General features: G+C 37.7%; 1 protein-coding gene across 1 annotated transcript in view; it reads right to left on the bottom strand.

The window, feature by feature from the left end:
* Window positions 1-4,228: 4,228 nt before the first annotated feature.
* LARP4B (La ribonucleoprotein 4B) overlaps window positions 4,229-17,256 on the bottom strand; it is a gene marked incomplete at its 3' end in the record, with an annotated part of 35,757 nt that continues 22,729 nt past the window's right edge. Inside the window, exons 10-16 of the mRNA XM_082015349.1 lie at window positions 14,595-14,701; window positions 13,837-14,091; window positions 12,341-12,386; window positions 9,030-9,194; window positions 5,830-5,954; window positions 5,038-5,149; window positions 4,229-4,510 (exon numbers count right to left, since the gene is read on the bottom strand). Coding sequence (XP_081871475.1) covers window positions 4,229-4,510; window positions 5,038-5,149; window positions 5,830-5,954; window positions 9,030-9,194; window positions 12,341-12,386; window positions 13,837-14,091; window positions 14,595-14,701 — 1,092 coding nt within the window. The remainder of the gene's footprint in view (window positions 4,511-5,037; window positions 5,150-5,829; window positions 5,955-9,029; window positions 9,195-12,340; window positions 12,387-13,836; window positions 14,092-14,594; window positions 14,702-17,256) is intronic.

Below are 17,256 nucleotides of genomic sequence, written 5' to 3'. Positions count from 1 at the left end.
CCAATACGCTTGTAAAACACAGCAATTGTTAATACTTCCATGCTTCCATCCATTGTTAAGCTTGGTCAGACATAGCTGAATGAGACACAAACCTAAAAAAAAAAAAAGGGGGGAGGGTTTCAAGTATTTCCAAAACAGACCTTTTACTTAGCGGGAGGATATCCCAGATGCTCTTCTTCCCTCGAGGCATAACCAGAAAACCTCTAAAACCAGCCAAAGCTGAAAATAATGCCAGGACATCTCCAGATTCAAGAGCCATGCAACCAGAGCACTAAGCCAAACTTTAAAATCCATATGTAAGACCAAGTCAAGACCTTATCTAATAATTTGAGGAAACCACTACTGAAGATAACCTCTAGTAAACAAAACATCACATCAGCTTTTTGTGTGTGTTTTAACCAGTTACCTACTAAAGATAGATATTGCTGCCTTCAGAGTTACATTATAAGGTGTTCTTGCTGCTGCTATACAGCCTTACGTAATAGTTACAACAGTTGTGCTGAACAGTAAAGCAAAGATATTTTTTTCCCAAAATTAGAAATAGACAATTTCCAAAAATGGGAGCAAAAGACAAAAGGTAATGAAAAAAACAGCTGAAGAAAGGTTTAATTAAAAAAATCAGGAATTCAACAGTGCCTAAATCTTTATTTTTCATAACCTACATATTTTTTTCAAATTAGACAGTTTTACATTTTATGACACAAAAGGAAACTTAAATTACTGATAGTTTACATGTAAGCTTGATTCCAGTCTTAATGGAAGAAGAACAAAAACAAAAACCCTCAAGAAGGCTCCCATATTACACTTCCATTTCATGAATTGGCAGCTGTTAGGTCTCCTTAGAAATCTTCGATTGTCTGCTGCTATTAGTGTAATAGGTTACAAAGCACATAAAACCCCCTAACTGTCGCTAGCGGAAGGAGATACAGAGATGGGTATGCACCATCACAGCCAGCTGTCGCTCGTGCCACGCTGCACCACGCTGGGACAAGGGCCTCTCAATGCCAGCTGCTGAAGTCTTTTGAAGGATAACGCAGCAACGTAAAAAATCTGCCACTGTTCACAGATTTCGACATGGCAAATGACAGTGTCATGGTGGGGGACTGATCTGAAACAATATTAAGTTTTAAAAGCAACCTTTGTTCTTGGTTGTTTTTTTTTAAATTTCTGGAAGAAGCGTCTCAGATCCCATTTTGACTTATTTCCAAAATGAAAAGCGTCCTACACACAATCCTACAAGGTAGAATGCCAATTTTAATTACCGTATCCCTGAACTTTTTACTCAGCTACTGCTTTTGGGAGGTGTTTCATTTTAAAAGCCGCATTTTTAATCTGTCTATGTATTGTAGCAACAGTCTGCATGCAACTTCTGAACTCTACTCCGAAAACTCCATTTTGTCATTGAGTGGAAAAAAACCCCAAAACCCTCAAAGTAAAATGCAGTAAGGATAAGTTGTATATTACACAGCTATTTGGCATGTCACTTTCTTCTTTTTAAAAAAAAAAAGCTATAAAAACCACATCAGAGGAAGGTTTAAACTTTCGATGCAACAGACTGTTGCTGGGTAAGCAGTAATTACAGTGTATTGACCTCGCACAAATGGCAGCAGAATACATTAGAACAGCACAACACATCCCGCTGGTCTCAATGTTTCACCTTAGGTATCAGTTGAGTATTATAACTAGCTGTACACAGTCGCTGTAAGGAACCACTTGTGCTTGTTTGCAGCTGGTAAGCCTTCCACTCGCAGCAGACAAACAAAATGAATCATACAGCTGGCCTAAACCATACACAAATCTAGCTACCGTTTTCACTGCCACTGGGGAAAGGAGAAGCATATTAAAAATCCAATGACAGAACTAGTTGAGCGGTTTTGGTGATGTTGTCAGAGTCCTATCTCCTCCCACAGCATTCACAAAGTGTGCTTTTCAAACAAGAAAAAAATCAACAGCTTCCAGCACACCCTATTTTGACCAATTCTGCAGCATACAACAGGTTGGATTTAAAAGATCAACTAGTTACCAGTTGGTGCTTGTAATAGGAAATTTATCGGGAGTCATCTTCTATAGTTACTTTACAGTTCTATGAATCATACACTAAGGAAAGCACTGATATTCTTGAAAGCAGACAAGTAAGCTTCAGTGTATATTTTTGTAGCAGTCTACATTTTTTTTCCAATTAAATTTGATTTTATTAATGACTTAAATTAGTTTGCTGCAATTCACTATTTACATTGCAGAAGACTTTCGAATTAGTTAAATTGCCTGTTTTTAGAGGGACGTAGGAAAACATTTGAGGGCTTTCAAATAAGACTTTCGTTCCATTTCCCTTTTGCAGTGAAGAGGCAGAGTCAGTTCAGCACACCAGAATAAAATAAGAAAAAGAAAAAAACAACAAATTAAAGTAATATCCAAACCACAACATTTAGTTTATCTACATCCAGCTCAACAGCAACATTTATAATATCAATAATTTTTATCAGATTTTTTCTTTAGGGTACCTTTTTATATGTTCTGATTATTTACAACTGTACAAGCAAAGCACACACTTCCAAGTGCACATATTTAATACAGTATTGACTATTTGCATTTACAGGTTTTTCAACAATCTGAAAAAGATCAACTGTTTAAGATCTTTAAGGTATATTACAAAAACTGCTGCTAGTTCCTGTACTACAGTATGTTTACCCAGTAAGACCAGTGACAATAGATACATACTGTAACTGAGTAATTCTGTATTCCACTCATGCTAACCCTCCACAGGGTCAGACCTCATTAACTCTAAGCTGTCTTGTACAAAAGTTAAGGCAAAGTCATTTTCAAGTTTAAATAAAATTCAAGTCTTTAAATATTGGATGGAAATAATTCTTTAAAAAAATCAGTTGTTTAAATAAACATTTTTGTGGAATAAACTGCACTGTCATAGTCAGCAGGAATGAGTTTTGTCTGAACTTCCTGCAGTTTAAACACTTAAGGAAAAACTTCAGGCATTTTAAAACAAAAATAATTTATATTCAACTTTATTAGAAACTTGCTAATTTAGTGCATCCTTGTCCTTCAGAAAGCGCATCACTTCTAAAGTAAATAAGTGTGAGAAACCTCATCCCAGAGGTAAATATCAGGGATCTCTTCCTCCACCACACAAAACAAACACCATTATCTCACATCTTGAAAAAAATTTAAATCCGTATGCCAATGCTTGTAGTTACAGGAAGATGTCAACACAAGGCTGACTAAGATATGAACTCTTTCAAAGAGCACTTGGGGCAGAGTTTAAAAAAAAAAAGTCTACACAGAGCACAGGGGTAACCAGAACATACAGCGCTGACTCAGTTAACTCCCTTACAAGCACAGGGAAGCTCAGGTTATCACAAGAAGGCTACAGTGCTTTCTCTTGATAACATCCACTAACAGGCTTCACCACCATAGAAGCTCACAGACTTAATTCTTTCTATTCACAATGTGCTTTGTATTCGCAAATTATAACACCAGTTTTTTTCTAGAGTGAGAAGATGGTTACTTGCTTGCAGTAAGTCAAAAAAGGAAATATTTTAGAAAGACTGCTATGGTGCTCCGTAGGATTCATTTTGTGTGTGCAAAACATCAAAAAAAGATTAAATTTTTAAAAATGCTAGAAACAACTACTCGTTGAACCTAAAAGTGCAAGTTCATTTGCTGACACTGTACAGCAGCCCAATAAAAAAAAAATCTTCAAGGTCACATACTAATTCGTAAAATATATCTACTTTCTTGCACTCTACACACTAGCTGCCGTTACCAGTCTTTTGGACACTTCAGATATGTACTTGCAGACCAGTTTATTAAAAATATTGCAGCAGCACATTTCTGCTTAACAGTTTAGAAAAAACTCACTATACAGAGCTTGCACTCACACAGCCACAGAGAGGCTTAATAAAAAGTTGATTTTTTTTTTAAAGACAAATATTTTACATCTTGAAAAAAATAATCACACTAAGCTTCACCTCCAATTAAGCACCAACCTAAGTGTAAGGTTTAGAACAACTATCCAGAAATATCCAGAAAAAAAAGAATGTTTGTTGAAGAGGGGAAAGAGTATTTCACAGAAAAATAACTTGCAGGCATTGTTATATGCCTAGTATCACTGCAAGCTCCTAACCAGCAACTCATTCTCAGGTATCTTAAGTGGGAACATGGGTTTAATTTGTGGGAAGCAGACCTCTTTTCAAATCCCTCCCAGGTGTTAGTTTCACTGAGGAGATTTTGGAGGGGTATTCTGTTCTTTATTTAAGCGTTTGCCAACGGCTGGAGGGGACGATCTGCGTACTGACTGTCTCCTCTGGTCTTTGGGTTGTCCAGGATGTGACTTTGCAGGAGGAGGTTCTCTGTTTTTCTCTATTGTTTCTGTGGGCTTTCTTTCCTCTTTCCCACATGCTACAGTGTTTGGCTTCTGTTCTTTCTGGGGTTGCAATGTAGGAGGATCCTTAGTTGTTCTCTGGCAAATTTCTGCATAACTAGGTTTCCGCAGTTCCTGTGAAATAGAAAGCAAACAAGACAGCAGAGTTAAACAAAGCATCCTGAGGAAAAATAATTTACTTTTATGAACAAAAAAGGTAAAGTCTTTGTCCCAAAAGACCGCTGCACTAAAATATGCAGATGAGGGCTTGAATATGAAGTTTACAGAAGCTGTACAGACAACACCAAAGTGAGGTACTGTCATAGGGCAAAATACTTCCTATTCAAGCAAACTCCAAAACAGCTGAAAGATGATGAATACTTTGGTTTAAATATCAACATATGTATTGATGCTTCTACCTCAAGGATACTACCAAGAAGAGAATTCAGATAAAGTGCTGTCATTCATCATGTTATCTTGAACAATTTTGCCCTGTTAATTGCATAATTGTATCATGCAAGTAATCATGAGGCCACCAGCACACAAATTTAAGGATGCTGGGCTCACATGATTAAGCAACACTGGTTAGCAATGGAAGTAATATTCTGTTAAATGCATCAAACTGGATCATTAAGAGAAAGTGAAGTAATAAGGTCACTTACTATGGCAGCCCCATTGACTTGTACCGATTTACATGCAGTACTGAGTGTGGAAGAAGAAAGCCTTTCTGTACTCTGCGTCTCTCTCTGCTGTTTATCCACAACCTTGGAGTCCCTGTAAGCACCCAGGAGAAAGCAAGGCTCATGAGAAGTGAAACTTCATGGTAGATGAGTGATCTAATAACAGGTCTGAAACTTTGACTATTACTATAAGAAGCTATAGCTATAATTTGCCTAAGGCAATTTCCCTTGCCATCATGACTAGCATTGCATTTAAAAGTGTTATCAAATATGAAGAGAAGATATTCCTGTGGAATTTGACACTACCTGTATTTATGACATTCTGATAGCATTTGGTCATTCAGTTATCTTACTCCTGTTACTCAAACACCTCAGTTTGATTTGCAGGTTCCAAATAAAGTTTTACTGAAAACTTTCTTTATTGTATAGGCAACAGCACTACCCACAGGATCGTGGGTTTGCTCTCTATGTTTCAAAGCTATTTAAATACAAGACAATAAGGTATTCATTAAATTTCTAAATACTTGCAGAGACCAAAACACAACATTAAATTTGTCTGCTGAATGACTATTATGATGAAATCACTATTATGATATTGTTCAGAAATTAAGCTTTATTGCCTTTACTATAAGTACAATATACAACAAAATAGTATTGCTTTCATTGATTAAGATATTAATAGCTATTCACAGTGTTCTACCTAGCCTTCTGATGAGAGAAAATGCAACCGTGATTCAGAGCAGAATAATTACAGCCACGTAATTAAATGCTTACTCAGAAGACTGGGATGGCGAAGGAGACCTTTCAAACGTCCTGGGCAATGTAGAAGAAACTGGCAACAACGGCTCTCGAGGAATTCCCGATGGAATAGTGTTTGTACTTGCATCCACATTAACGTTCTGAAGGAGGAAAAAAGGCACAGAAGGGCAATCATAATATCCAATTAATATGGTTTTCCGGAAAATTAACACAGTCAAGAAACAGTTTACAAGTTGATTTATAAGGCTAAATGAACTACAGGAAGATATAGAAGGATCCAACATATATATTGTAACAGATAAGTTTTTTCCTTTACAATTATTTAGAAACACAGACAAATAAATCACACACTGTGGTTCTTTCTCAAAAATTTGGAAGCTTAGTTCCCTTTGGGACACATCTGGATGACAAAATCCCTTCTTTCAACCTGGGAATTTTGCACCTGCTGGTGACAAAGTAGGCTTTGTGCCTGTTCACATAATCATAGTTAGCCTATTAAGTCAAAAGTCTCCTAGAGTTATGCACCAAGAACTGTCTTCTTCAAAGCTCTAACTCTGCATCATCCTAACAGTTGGTGCTAAAAAACACCCAAACTGTAAAAAAAAAAAATCCTGAAGTTTTTACAAACTAGGATATGACCATCCTTTAAAAGTCCCTTTCTTATGCTATAGTGTGATTTGCTACCAAAAGAAGCTTTTCCTATCTCAGAAGATTCTGCTAGTGCCAGGTGACACTATGCTTCCAGATAAAGGCCAAATAGGTTCAAGATGCACGTGTAAATTTAAATTGTCACAAAATAAGAAAAAAGAAAGGCAACTTTGTACACTGAAAAACATATTTCTGACATTTATAACCATTTTGTTTGTTTTAAAAAGTGCTATGTTTTTTGTATTGCTTCTGACCTGTCTGACTATAGAACCAGAACAGATTTTGGTAAGCAGAAAGGAAAGCAATGGGAGAACACAAGCACAAAAGGAAGAAGACAGCCACCCCTTTCCCCCAGGCACAGCCACCATTCAAAGTTTATAAAACATGAGACCCCTGTCGTCACTGTTAGAAAGGGAAATAGTACTTGATGACATTGTTTTAAATCAGGCAGCAGATTACTGCAGTAGATCCAACCCTATTTTTACTCAAAGTAAAAGTTAAACCATAAAAGGTGGATGTTTAAAAATAAAAGAACAGTTTCTGTAGCTTTACTCACTATAACAGAGTGTGCCAAGGCTTGCAATTGCAAGTTGCTGAGTATTCTGGCCCTAGGTCATCAAAAATTGTAGGTACATAGTTAAATGTGAATAGCTTTAAGTCAAGCAGATATGCAAGTGCTGTTCCTTAAGCCAAAACACTCAGCCCCTGATCTGACAGCACTGCAGGTTCCTAGTTAGAAAATGTGGGATGATTAACACCTGCCATTCCCCAGAGCTACATCCAGAAGAGCACCGCAAAACAAAGAGCACAGAGATATGATGCTTGGATAACAACTCCTGGAAATTATACAACCTAAGTTCACTCAGCTTCTGTACACCAGACTTGCCCATCTATAAAACAAGAGTAGCACAGTGTAACTCTACTTCAGCACTTCATAACTCTATGTTAGGCGACATGAAAAAATGTTGAGATCAAAGTGAAAAGCAGGCTGTAGACATTGGCAAGATTCTAACGTTAACTCAAACACCTTTGTAGAACACCACAACCACTTTGGAGCCAGTTGCTGTTATCTTATTCCTTATTAACACCAATAAGGAAAGACAGCTCAATCCCTTCCACACAATGGTACAGACTCACTCATGCAAGCCAGAAAAAGAAACTGGGAAACCAAAGGAAGTTTGTTCATGTGACAGTGCATTGCACTATCATAAAACCTCAGTGCCTGACTGATATTAAGACTGCCTCTACAGGGGAGAAGTCTAAGTTCTTCACAATAAGTACAGTGCAAAGCAAGTACTAGATTTGTAATGGGAGGAGCAATTAATGGGAGGAGCAATAGGTTTTCAGCTGCAACATCAATAGCAAGTGCTGGAATTATGTTTAAAACCTGAAATATGATAGCCAAAAAAGCACTTCAGAAATAAGAGAGGTAAAATACATTTAAAATAGATTTTGGCCAAGAACAAACTACAGTCTGGAGTACTGGCTGACAGTCAGTTAAACACTGCTCTTACCATGGCACTGTCCTGCACATTGCTCCTAAACGCAACCCTGGAATGTAGTTGTCCCTATTGCCACTTGCAGGAGGCAGAACGTGTGGCTTGTCTGCACAATCACTGCTTCAGGTGCAGGCTGCCCTGCTGCTTCCTCTTTCCTTTACCAAAAGACACCCTCCCCACCCACCCCTGATACATGGGCACCAAAGAAAACACTTCTGCAACAGACTGGTTTTAGAGATGAGCCACGAGAGAGATTTTGGTGTTTCATCAGGTTGCCTTGCACTGCTGTATTCAGGGGTTAAGTTCTTCAGTTGCGATACAGCTAGAAAAACACAAGTTAAATTAGATCTAGCAAAACAGCCAATATAGCCTTCCACAGCCTAGACTGTTCCATAGCGCACAGGGTTATATGAGTCCCGATGGAGAGAAAAACACTGTCACTCACAGATGGCAAGGTAGAGACAGTTCTAAGAATGAAATCTATGAACAGCTACTGAACATTCATTTTCAACTGCACCTCTACTACATCTAGAAAGCAGTGGTTGCCAAATCATTCTGGTATATTTTTATCTTTCCAAGAAATATGACAAGACAACACTGGGATCCAGCTGGTTTTGGTAACAGTTTTTCCAGCTATGATTCCTAGTGTACTAAAATTAGTAGGCAGCTTCTTTATATCTCGATGCTTAAGTTTGTCTTTTTCACTTTAAAGTGTTTTCTATGCAACTCAAAAGTCTGAGTTTCAAACAGGAGAAAAATTTACCACATATTTTTCACCTGAGTATATCAAAAAGCCTGAGGTAATTATGAACAGCGAAGAGCATATTTTCTAATCTCTGCTATTAACATCTACTTATACTGGCGCTTATATTCCACGCATTTCAAAGAGAATAAACCAACAAATTATAAGTGAAGGCGGCAGCAACACGTTGCTTGACAGCTGTTTTTTTAAAGCATTTATGACCCACAAAAACCATAAGTTTTTTCCATGTATAAGTCACCAAATCTGAAAACAAGGAGGTATGCATTTCTTTGTTTTTCCAACAAAAATGAATGCTGGCTACTCACTCTTTCTTTTGACGTTCCTATTACCACACTGGACAGTCTGTTTTCAAAAAGATCTTCGGTCTTTAAATTGCCAGCAGCCCCAGGTAATGGAGGAAAGCTAGATAAACCCAATTCAAAGCTAGGAGATGGAGGTTTTGGGGGTGGTGGAGACTGTGTTTGGCCTCTCTGGAATAGAAATAACATGTTGAGGTTACCACATTGGATGACACAAAAGACAGACGTGGGACCCTAAACTGTATTTCGTATTTGATTTATATCTGTGAAGTCCTAGAGAGGTCTCCCCCATCCCACCTCCCAAGAAAGCCACACAGTACCAAGGAATAAATGCTTTCATTTTCTACTGTTACCCTTAAAATATTTAACTATTATTTAAATGGGAGGGCATAAGCATCCTTACAAATTTCATATTCATAAGTGCTAGTGATACTGGTATAGTAAGAAAAGTCTTCTCACTGATCCTTCCTTCAGAATAGACTCTTACACTGACACAGAAAGTAAAACAGACTGGTTAGATATCACGATATAGTGAAAATATGCAATCCATTTATATGCAGATAGTAACATTCTAAATGAAAGACAGGAGTCAACAAAATTCTTATATCATTTTAAGATATATTAAGAAATCGCAAGGCAGCATGCCTCACATGGGGTAGACAACAGCAATTTTCATCTACTTAATATGAACTTATATGGTCACTTCATAAAAATGCAAAGATAAATGTCAAAAAATGGAGATTTTTTTTAACTAAATCTAAAAAGAAAAACAATGTCCCAGGCAAAAAACATCAATGGGCTAAATGCAACTAATTTTGCACTACAGACAGCGGTTCAGGAGTTAAGAGTACCACAGTTAAAGATCACTTGGGAGGACTGCTTTTAAGGATTTGTAAAGCTAAATTCTATTTACACTGAAAAAATAAAATTCCTTTTGTAATATGCTGTAACTGAAGTTACCCATTAACCTCATCTACATTATGTAAACAAAGAAGTTAACTGCTTCATGACTGCTCAGGCCTGTGCTAAGATGATCTCTGCTGCAGAATACCAAAAGCAAAGCAATCTTTGAGACAATTCCTGTTTTGAAAAGGAAAATATTTATGGGCACATCAAGATGGTCTGAATGCGAGAGCAATGCTTCTGGACATAAAGGTGTTGCATTACTTGCTCTTCATGAGAAGGAAGAAGAAAAAACAGTAATAGATACAAAATTACCCCCAAGGTCTTTTCACAGACTACAGTTTATTTCAAAAGAAGTGTGTGTCAGGAGGGAATAAGGGAAAGAATACATACATACAGAAGCAAGAACAACTGCAAATCCTAGGACTGCTACTAACCCAGCATTACTCCCCAGAACACAGCTAAGAGTGTTACAGCAATGGAAGCTGCAAACCTCCAAAAACAGATGTCAGATGACCTGTCAAAGGGTCATGGAGCAAGACTACACTTATCCAGCTCAAACCGCAAGAGGGACACTTTTTTTTAAGACCAGTTCTTCAAATCACAGCACTTAGTTTTCTTAAAGGGGACTGAAGTCCTGAAGTAGATAATGTATTTGTTATACAAAGATTTGAAGTTATACAGAGGAGTCCTAAAAAACCCCAACATATTAAGAGACAAGTAGCATTAACATCTTAAATTAGTGAGACCAGGGGGGACTTAAATGGATTTTAAGCTGCCAACTACATAAAATTTCTCAAGTCAACTTATGACAAGTTGAGTAATCGGCTTATGTCTATAGCCTCAGATACAATCTAATCAGAAAGGTTCATTCTCTCTCATGTATATTCTCTATAATCTTTCCTTTAAAAAAAAATAAAAATCAACAGAAGTCATCATTCCAATACAACTGGTTGTAGTGTTGTCCTACATAACCATCTAATCACTACAGCATCACACAAGAAATAGAATCCTGGAATCAATTATTTCCACAGTCTAAAGGGGTCAAATTTCAATCTTTCACTTCAGAGTATGCTCCTTCCCAGTGTACAGCTGTGGGTGTGCAGCAGTTATCACCTCTGTTTGAGTTGCATCACTGTACAGTACAAACTAAAGATTCACGGGCCAGAAGACACTAGAAGGAACCTGGCTGCACAGACTGCAGTTAAAGCCTGCTGATCAGAGAAGGGAAAGGTGAGTCTTCAAAGAAATCATGGCTACCAGTTTTACACTTGAAGTTAAAATAACCTTTGAAGTCATCTGAGTCAGAAGAGCCTCTCTTCTCCGTAAGTGTCCAAAGTAATCCTTTCACTTCAGGCACTCACTCACATGCCTAACCTGTACCACTTCCTTGTTCTTTCAAAGACAGAAAAAATGTTCATAGGAAAACATCAGTCTAAAATTTCAAGCAGCTTTGAAAGGGCAAAAGAAAGTATGGATCCTACATGTAACCTGATGTCGCTGAGCTTTGAGACATTTGACAAGAACTAAAAGCAACCAAAGGGAAGGAACCATTTGTTGTTCTGTACTTTCCAAACCTTGATGCTCCTTATCCAAGTCCCATAAGGCTGCTCAACAGCAGGAGCCTCAAATACACAAATGCAACAATTATAGACCTTTAAGAAAGTGTTATGGCTCATGCAGTGGGATAACTTTGCAATTGTACCATGAATAAGGAAATAATCCAGTTCAACTTCATGAACATGCAGTGTGTAACAAAAATGAATTGCAGAGAATTGTCTGATTTTATCAAATCAAACCTGAAGTCCTACAAAAAAATTACTATTTTCCCTTCTACACAACATCTAGTCCAGCCTTTTCAAGTATCAAGGCTATTTAGGCATTCACCTTGAATTTAAGTTTACCAAAACTGTAGTATTTCAATAGTGTTATATATTGTATATTTCAATACGCTTACCAAGTGGTACTTGGAGAGGCATTTAAAAAAATAGAACTGACCACTTAAGTAACTAACATTCCATGATTCTATACATTATGACACACGGATCTACAAAATGTTGTTCATCATCTACATAAACTATAATCAAGTATCAATTGTTTTGAATTTTAGCTCAGCTATTTAGCTCTCCCTGAATGTGAACACTGGCATGCTGACAAACTAACACTAAGATGGATATTTTTTGCTACTGTAAAAGAGTAATTTTAACTTCTTCCTGACTTCTGCATTAATGGACAACCTTCTCTGATACCCAAATGCAGTAAAGTCATGTGACTAACAAGCCGCTGTTTTCAGTCAACTGAGACATACAATTGCTTGTGCAATAACTTATCTCACCTGCTACTCCACATAATATCCATACTATTGCCTTGTTACCCTGCTTTTATTATAGGCGAATATGATCATGAACACTCACTGTAAACTTGTCCTCCCTTTTCTTTCGGTAGCCATATGAGTTCTTCCTAAGGGAAAGAAAGCAGTTATCAGAACCTTCCCTATACAAGAATAGAAGGCAGTTGGTGAAACAGAAAAATTAATTCAAATTTCTATTTCATCCATTTTCATTCTAGACAGGTTGTTAAAAAAATGTTTTGGGGAAAATCTTCTAGCAAGCTCTCATTAAAATAAAGGTACAGATATTATACAAGTCAGCATAAGAATATAATGGTTACAAATAATTCCTGTGTTAAAAGCATCTCAGTGCTGATTACATATAAGGCTTAGGCAAAACCTTTCAATATCCAAGGTAAAAGTTTTAGTTTGGGGTTTTTTTTATGCCTTTGAAAAAATGCCTAACTATTTTCAATTCAGATAAAGCCCTCCAAAACATTTTCAGCACTTCTCCCCCAGCCCTGCTTTAGGTAAAGCCCCTCCAAGCAGCAGTTTAACATTTGCAATGCCTTCTAACTCAGTTTCAATATATTTTCTAAGTTTTCTGTTTGACTTAATATTCTAAATGTATCCAATACCGAAACATTAGAATATAAATCTAAGTACTGACAATTCCTGTACATTTTTGTATTCTACAGTTTGTTTTCTATTTCCTTAATCATGCTTTCATCCATTAGTTGTAACACAGTTCAGCAAATTAGATTTAGAGAAGTATTACAATACTTGTAAAAAATTCCCACTGAATTTTGCAATGATACAAGTCTAATATAGGATCATCTGCAAAAGACTCAAGTTATCTTCCAATTCACTAAGTTACTCAAAATGTGATTTACTTGGAGATGCAAACACAGCCTACAATAAACAAAGCTGCACAGTACTTTTATAAAGCACTACGAGAACTGTACTGTATTTTAAAAATTCCAAAATAAGCCTGCTAAATTCTCACATTAATACAGGTGCCACCAATTTTCAGCTCCCCAGGCGGTAGGGTTTTTTGTTTGTTTGTTTAACTACATAACAATAGGTTTTTTAGTTGCATGTAATCCTTTTTCCTCCCTCCATACCTGTCCATCATCTTTGTGGTTTTAAGTGTCTAATTTGGGCAAAATTCTCATCTGTCAACTGAAAAAATTAACAATGAGCACTGCTAGTAGAGGTTTAGGTGCACAGTCTACACCACTGAACAATGGAATGGGCAGAACTGCTTCACTGAAGTCAACGTGCAAAAACTTTCTAACAACAGATAAGGAAAGGATAGAGGATTAGATCTTATGGCTGTAAATTGTTCATCAGTTGCTATTAATGATTTTAATTGGGCAGGAAAGTATGCAAGTCTACTTTGCATTTGTTCTATATTTATCACTTTCTCTGAAATACTTTCCAGGATTTTATCTTTGAGAAGAGACAGTCTCAGTCCAAGAGTAATGAGAACAGTACTAGTACCATACCTCTTTACTAAAAGAAGTAGTTTTGAAGCAGCAATATTGGGTTGCTCAGAGGACAACTACAGAGTTGACTCACCTTCCTCTACCTAATCCAGGAGACGAGTCAACGCTGGTCTGTTCCATCCGTCCAGTTCCTACTTCCCTCTTGGTGTAACTCGTAGTAGCATTCTGCATCCGTGTCCTGTTTTGCCCCGGCTGCCGCGTCTGTGGACTCCTGACGCCATTGATTAAACGATCAGCAGAAAAGTTGAATATTGTAGGACTGTCTAGAAGCCCAGGTCCCCTTTCTGCACTGGGTATTGTATGTCGTATATGAGACTTGCTAGGATTCCTACAAATTCAAAAGTCATTTCAACATACGTACTATGAGAGATCTTCTGAGGCCTAAGTCTATACACAGAATTCAGAAGCAGCAAGCTCTTTAGTCCTTTATTGCATATTTCACTTATAATATCGATAAATATTCATTTTAACAGGTCACGTGAATTATCAGAATTAACCTTTTTGCTATTTTCAACTATGGCATAACTAAAAACTACTTGTAACTGAAAATACTGTATGAATGATCACATGACATCATTCAGAGTATTTCATCTGAATACCCTAAAGCATGGAACAGACAAGTTCTCAGCTTTCAGACAGTCCATTTACATTTAGAAACAGTACATCCACTAACAGCAGCACCATCTGCCCTTTGGCCTCACTTAACCTTGCACCAGGTTCAATTTCACAAGTATCTTCAAGTTAGCTGGTGTAACTAAACCAAGCAGATTAACACCCCACATGCCAGATAATAAAATGGAATGTATATTGTTAGAAGATGGTTGAACTTGCCTGTTCCTGGGAGGATATTGTCTGAGTGTAGTCAATGGAGAAGCAGCAGGCTTGAAGGTTGGAGATGTGAACCCATTGATAAATCCAGTATTTGGAAATGGTGTTACCTAAAGAATATATTGTATGGTCATAATTAAAACTCCACTGAGTACTATTTTTTCCTAATCCCATATTTTATACCATTCTGTGCAGGGCAGTACTTAAAAGACTGGCTCAAACAGCAATAGAACATTTGTCCAGTGCCTTGTAACCAACTTACAAAATGCTGTTTTTCTGAGAAGACAGCCAATACACGTATTCAAGTTCTGATAATGTAAGACAACTGAAAAACATTGAGCCAAAATTCATGGCTGTAAGTTAAGTAACACTCCTTCTATTTCACATCATACTATGCATGATCAGAGTATAGAGATACTTCTTTGCCAGAGACTCTCTAACCTACACAGCCTGTAATTGTTTTTCTTACATGTGAATCCCTCCCTAAAACAAAACAAAAAATCTTTTTAGTTCCTCATTCTACTCATCTTCCATGTGACACCTAAATAAAGCCTAGAGAATAAGTGATGTTAAGTGGACCTCTGATTCTTCTCACATCTTACCACCTTATTCTACATGTGAATTACTGTCTTGTTGCCTGAAGAAGCAACATTAGTGAAAGTTTTCCCAATGTTTTGTGTTAACAAGATACCTCAGAATTTGAAGTGTGTTCATAGTAATTTCTCCAACCTCACTAGCACAGTTTTTTTTAAATGTATGAATGAGTTTCATTTAAGAAGTGTTCTTACTAGCAAATACTTGTTTGTCTCCTCCCCCTGAAAATAACTAAAATGCAGAAGAGTAAGTCTTGTGTAGCACTCTTTCTACACTTAATTAAATGATAAGAAAGAGCTGGGATTAAGACTATTTTCTATAAAGATATGTTTAAGCTTGTATAACCTTTCTTGCAAAAGTCAAAGCAAATCATTAATCAAAAATAAAATTTAACACCAAAGCTGTCATGCCAAACTACTGTTAGCCTACCCTAGCACACGACAGCAAATGCTACCTCAGACTCCAAAACCAGGTCATTAGGAGTTTAATAAAGCTATTTTAGGAACGACGTTTCATCAAAATATTGCTTTGAAGTGCCTTCTGCTTTAATAGTTACAACTTGAACGCTATAAAATTCAATCAAAGCTAGTAAGCAGCTACTGAACCTGAATAATGAAAAGACACTGAACATACTAAAGGGAAACAAGTTTAACTCATTGCTTAAAATGAGTTAAACTTCGGTCACAACAACCGCATGCAATGCTACAGGCTTGGGGAGGAGTGGCTGGAGAGCAGCCCGGCGGAAAGGGACCTGGGGGTGCTGACTGACAGCCGGCTGAACATGAGCCGGCAGTGTGCCCAGGTGGCCAAGAAGGCCAACAGCATCCTGGCCTGTATCAGAAATAGCATGGCCAGAACGAGTAGGGAAGTGATTGTGCCCCTGTACTCGGCACTGGTGAGTCATCCTGTGTTCAGTTTTGGGCCCCTCACTACAAGAAGGATGTTGAGGTGCTCAAGTGTGTCCAGAGAAGGGCAACGAAGCTGGTGAGGGGTCTGGAGCACAAGTCTTATGAGGAGTGGCTGAGGGAACTGGGGTTGTTCAGTCTGGAGAAGAGGAGGCTGAGAGGAGACCTTATCACTCTCTACAACTACCTGAAAGGGGGTTGTGGCAACGAGGGTGTTGGTCTCTTCTCCCAAGTAACTAGCAATAGGACAAGAGGAAATGGCCTCAAGTTGCGCCAGGGGAGGTTTAGATTGGATATTAGGAAAAATTTCTTCACTGAGAGGGTGGTCAGGCATTGGAACAGGCTGCCCAGGGAGGTGGTGGAGTCACCATCTCTGGATGTGTTCAAAAAACGTGTGGATGTGGCGCTTCAGGACACGGTTTAGGGGACATGGTGGCGTTGGGTTAATGGTTGGACTTGATCTTGTAGGTCCTTTCCAACCTTAGTGATTCTGTGATTCTGTGAAAAGGACACTAACAATATTCGTTCCTTCCTTCTTTATCGATGGGTGATCTTTTTGGAGGAAAATGTCATTTTCACATTCCAATAACACCAAAAGCATCAATTTGCTTTCTCCATAGAAGTCATCTGCCTCATCAAAAGTAACTTTTTTTTTCCCCACAAGCAGATCTTTCTTTCCCAAACTAGATCTTTCCTCAAATACTATTAAGTACCTGATGAAGAAGTAGGTAGTTTTAGAATTTTGACATGTGTTGCCATATTCTAGTTTCAGAACTAAAACTGTATGCCCACACTACTGGGTGTCTTTAATTCCAAATTAGAGACAAGACAAAGCACTGTGAGTCTTTATGCTGAGGCAGAAGAGGAGAGAAACTTCTGCTATATTTGCACACAAGTCCACATGCAAACTGCAACCCTGTCTCATAAAATTATTCCTGTGCCATTGTTCCTTGTGGTCCTTGTTCTCCCCATAAGTAATTTCTATTCAGAATCACAGAATCACTAGGTTGGAAAGGACCTTTAAGATCATCAAGTCCAACCATTAATCCAGCACCACCATGTCCCCTAAACCGTGTCCTGAAGCAAAATACAGCTCTTCCTATAAAAGGTTCAAGAAACATCGTATCACACTAATGTACAAAAAAAGCAGCTAACCAATGACAATA

This window comes from Phaethon aethereus (genome assembly GCF_964289735.1).
Source record: "Phaethon aethereus genome assembly, chromosome: 2".
NCBI classification, from domain to species: domain Eukaryota; kingdom Metazoa; phylum Chordata; class Aves; order Phaethontiformes; family Phaethontidae; genus Phaethon; species Phaethon aethereus.
Note: the sequence above shows the minus strand (reverse complement) of the source record. Positions and strands in the feature narration are given on the sequence as shown.